At 41.1% G+C, this 5000-nt stretch overlaps 1 protein-coding gene across 5 annotated transcripts in view; it reads left to right on the top strand.

The window, feature by feature from the left end:
* Positions 1 to 5000, top strand: part of afdna (afadin, adherens junction formation factor a) — a gene marked incomplete at its 5' end in the record, with an annotated part of 255668 nt that overhangs the window by 112236 nt on the left and 138432 nt on the right. For all 5 annotated transcript variants that reach the window (XM_083643598.1, XM_083643599.1, XM_083643601.1 and 2 more), the window contains one exon: positions 4149 to 4399. In XM_083643598.1, coding sequence (XP_083499724.1) covers positions 4149 to 4399 — 251 coding nt within the window. The remainder of the gene's footprint in view (positions 1 to 4148; positions 4400 to 5000) is intronic.

Below are 5000 nucleotides of genomic sequence, written 5' to 3'. Positions count from 1 at the left end.
TGTTAAAGTCATCCAGGTAACTAAACATGTTAAAGTCATCCAGGTAACTAAACATGTTAAAGTCATCCAGGTAACTAAACATGTTAAAGTCATCCAGGTAACTAAACATTTTAAAGTCATCCAGGTAACTAAACATGTTAAAGTCATCCAGGTAACTAAACATTTTAAAGTCATCCAGGTAACTAAACATTTTAAAGTCATCCAGGTAACTAAACATTTTAAAGTCATCCAGGTAACTAAACATTTTAAAGTCATCCAGGTAACTAAACATGTTAAAGTCATCCAGGTAACTAAACATTTTAAAGTCATCCAGGTAACTAAACATTTTAAAGTCATCCAGGTAACTAAACATTTTAAAGTCATCCAGGTAACTAAACATTTTAAAGTCATCCAGGTAACTAAACATGTTAAAGTCATCCAGGTAACTAAACATTTTAAAGTCATCCAGGTAACTAAACATGTTAAAGTCATCCAGGTAACTAAACATGTTAAAGTCATCCAGGTAACTAAACATTTTAAAGTCATCCAGGTAACTAAACATTTTAAAGTCATCCAGGTAACTAAACATGTTAAAGTCATCCAGGTAACTAAACATGTTAAAGTCATCCAGGTAACTAAACATGTTAAAGTCATCCAGGTAACTAAACATGTTAAAGTCATCCAGGTAACTAAACATGTTAAAGTCATCCAGGTAACTAAACATGTTAAAGTCATCCAGGTAACTAAACATTTTAAAGTCATCCAGGTAACTAAACATGTTAAAGTCATCCAGGTAACTAAACATTTTAAAGTCATCCAGGTAACTAAACATTTTAAAGTCATCCAGGTAACTAAACATTTTAAAGTCATCCAGGTAACTAAACATTTTAAAGTCATCCAGGTAACTAAACATGTTAAAGTCATCCAGGTAACTAAACATGTTAAAGTCATCCAGGTAACTAAACATTTTAAAGTCATCCAGGTAACTAAACATTTTAAAGTCATCCAGGTAACTAAACATGTTAAAGTCATCCAGGTAACTAAACATTTTAAAGTCATCCAGGTAACTAAACATGTTAAAGTCATCCAGGTAACTAAACATTTTAAAGTCATCCAGGTAACTAAACATTTTAAAGTCATCCAGGTAACTAAACATTTTAAAGTCATCCAGGTAACTAAACATTTTAAAGTCATCCAGGTAACTAAACATGTTAAAGTCATCCAGGTAACTAAACATGTTAAAGTCATCCAGGTAACTAAACATGTTAAAGTCATCCAGGTAACTAAACATTTTAAAGTCATCCAGGTAACTAAACATTTTAAAGTCATCCAGGTAACTAAACATTTTAAAGTCATCCAGGTAACTAAACATGTTAAAGTCATCCAGGTAACTAAACATGTTAAAGTCATCCAGGTAACTAAACATGTTAAAGTCATCCAGGTAACTAAACATTTTAAAGTCATCCAGGTAACTAAACATTTTAAAGTCATCCAGGTAACTAAACATGTTAAAGTCATCCAGGTAACTAAACATTTTAAAGTCATCCAGGTAACTAAACATTTTAAAGTCATCCAGGTAACTAAACATTTTAAAGTCATCCAGGTAACTAAACATGTTAAAGTCATCCAGGTAACTAAACATGTTAACGTCATCCAGGTAACTAAACATGTTAAAGTCATCCAGGTAACTAAACATGTTAAAGTCATCCAGGTAACTAAACATGTTAAAGTCATCCAGGTAACTAAACATGTTAAAGTCATCCAGGTAACTAAACATTTTAAAGTCATCCAGGTAACTAAACATGTTAAAGTCATCCAGGTAACTAAACATGTTAAAGTCATCCAGGTAACTAAACATTTTAAAGTCATCCAGGTAACTAAACATGTTAAAGTCATCCAGGTAACTAAACATGTTAAAGTCCCAAACTTGGGACATTTGTTTCTAAATACATTAGGCTAAACATGTGGAAAGTCTTTTTTATGTATTGCATCAAATATTACGTTTTCTTTAATCAGGTCAGTGGAAGCATTTTTAAATCAAAAGTGAAAGGACACAGATATTATGGTTTATAGAGGGACTACTGACTTACCCTGCAATTTAGCCTTAGCTCCCGTTAGCCACCGTAACGTTATCGGCTGTTTATGGAGTCACCGACCGACACAAAACCTGGACGTATTTTTGTCACATACATCAGGGATTCCCCTATGCATTTTTTCAGACGGCCAATGCAGCCGGTAACGTTCCAGAATTCCTGCCATATTGAATGTTTACCGGCCACTATTAAACAAAGGACGTTATGAAATAATTGTTTAAAGAATCCATTTATTTCTCTATAGTGTATTCTTTATAGCCTCTATAGTCAATCTTTATTCCAGTGTTGTTAAGAGGCTTCAAAAAACTGCTTCGAAAGGCATAAAAGTGATTCACGTTGGTGAAGATTATCCTGCTGAATCCAAATGACTGCTCTCATAAACCTTTGTTAACCACAGACCTTATTTTATGCATTTAAATGAAGTCCCCATTCTAAAACCCAATTGACTTTTCCCCATAAGATCCAGGAAGTCTAATGGCCCATTTCCACCGCTGGTATCAACGCGGCCCCGCCCAGCTCGTCTCGCTTTTTTGTCTCATTCCACCGATCAAAAACGTGCACAGCCCGGGTTGAGTCGGGGTTGAGTCGGGGTTGAGTCGTGCTGCTTTTGGTCCCTGCTCTGTTGAGGTTCCAGGGCTGTGGACCCGGTACCATACGGTGACGTGAAAACACTGCAGACGACTGATTGGTCAGGCAGAATCGTGTTTACTGTAGGCATCTACTGTCAATGCTGGATACCAGTTTAGTGGGGCTTACCTTCTCTTCTGTTATTTCCAGAAGTTATTTCTTTTGTGTTGCTGCCTTCGGCTCTGGTGAAATAAAATCGATCTCCTTGCTCAGCTTTAACTGGCTTTCAATTGTTTTGAGAGAGACAAAGTCTGCTAGGCTGCAGGCGGGGGTTTAGCGAAGCCGCGGTCTTGCCTGGTGAGCTCCCGCTGGGGTTCTCCCCGTAGCGCCTCTCCCGTCCCCCACGCAGCGCATGCATGCGAGTTTGAGTAACAACAAAGTGATATCCATTCTCCTGGCCGATTGTCACATTTGCCCATGTACACTGTAGGTCATTTAGAGGCACCAATATTTCATAATCAGTTTAAAAGTTCTGTGTATGGATTTAATTTTAATGTCATACATTATAGGCTACTTCGGCTATGGGCGGAGGCGAGTAAACTTGCTATGGAAATATTCTATATCAAGTAGAGCCGAGTAAGACCAGATCGAGTAGAGCTGTACTTTGCTGTTATATGTGGTGGAAATGAGCCATAAGACTTCTGCCTTCCGACTACAAAAATACGTCATCCCTGCGGTACTCTATTTTCAATGGTCAAAATTGGGCTGGGTGCTTAACTCATTGAGTGCCAGCCACTTTTGGAGAACGGACGCTCCCAGTGCCAGAGTTTCAGAGCGTTTTCAGTGATTTCTCGAGGCCCACAGAATATTGTGTGATATTACTATGTAAACACCGAACACGCACAAAGAACGATGAGACTCTCTTCTATCATCTGCAAAAAAAGCGCGACACGGAAATGCCAAACCGGACTGCAGGGAAAGGTTTGGCCCTTCGGCGTCGGGTGCTGCCTTTCTGGCGGCTAATCGTGTGAAGAAACTATGCAGACAGACAGACAGAGGCAGAGGAGCTCAGTTGTGGGCGCGGATTGACTGCGGTTCGCAGACAACGTCAGCTGCAGACAGAGCAATCTATATGGCTCTGGCTGCAGCATGCATCGGTTTCTCTTTGATCACGGCTTTTTCCTGCTGTTTTCCGGACCTTTCTGTAATCTGGAGAGCACTGTCGCCACCTAATGAGTCCGTAAAATATGTTATACACCTCCAATAGCTCCCATATTTGTACAGGAGATGCCTGAGGCTTTGATCCACGTCCCACCGTCAAAAAACGCAATTGACGAACATACTCGTCCATGGCACTCAATGAGTTAACACATTTTTCTGCATTGTGACAAAACAAATACTGGCCAGAGTGTTAATGGAGCTGCAGACACTTGGTTCTGAGATGGTGACGTGTGTGTTGCTGTGTGTGTGTGTGTGTGTGTGTGTGTGTGTTGCCTTGTCTGTGTATAGCTGCTAGGTCCGGGCATCCTGCCTCACCACTGTAACCTGATGCACAGCGAGGGCCTGGTGACCGTGACGCCCCGCGGGCCCGATGCCGACACCTTCGTGGACGGACAGCGCGTGACCGAGACCACGGTGCTGCGCTCAGGCTCCACCCTCCAGTTTGGCTCCGCCCACGTCTTCAAGTTCGTGGACCCCACGTTCGACCAGGGAGGCAAGAGAGAGCCGGCCGCCATGATGAGGAGCCGCCACAAGTCGGGGTGAGACAACTATTCTTGGTGGAATCTGGGGGGAAAAAATCCCACCCAGATGCTGAAGTAAGAGGTGCACATTTGCTTCTGCCCCCTTCACCCCGGCCTTTCATCGGTCTAAAACTTAGACCCAAGAAAAAGCCAGTAGCTTGTGAATATTAGTGGCTTTTTTGGCCAATCTAAAAAGGGCTATAGCGTTGATCATATAGTGAACTATAGCCGGTTTTCATGGAATGGTCAGTCCTCCACTTTAATGTGTTTTTTCTTTTCTTTTCTGTCCATAGCAAACACTGCAACAGGAAGTGAGCTGGGGTTCAATTTACAATGTTTTTGTTAGTTAAGTTAAAACCGTCAATATGGGTAACGATCACAGTGTTTCCCCTAGAAACATGTTCAGGCCTGGAGGGATTTAGAAACGTACCTCGACCGCAACGGTGGGGGCCGTCGCTGGCGACGCTAAACTTTTAGCTAACCTGTTGGCATCTATGTTCGCAATGACATCCCAAGTATCATCATACTATTGTGGGATGCGATGCGAACAGTTGTATTATGGGATGTGCGTTTCCCAGGCAATGACACACGTTGACACGTTTTGGAACAGCGTTGCACG

The sequence above is a fragment of the Poromitra crassiceps genome (genome assembly GCF_964638095.1).
Source record: "Poromitra crassiceps genome assembly, chromosome: 9".
Taxonomy (NCBI): Eukaryota; Metazoa; Chordata; class Actinopteri; order Beryciformes; family Melamphaidae; genus Poromitra; species Poromitra crassiceps.
The sequence above is the reverse complement of the archived record's forward strand: the minus strand, read 5'-3'. Positions and strand labels throughout refer to the sequence as shown.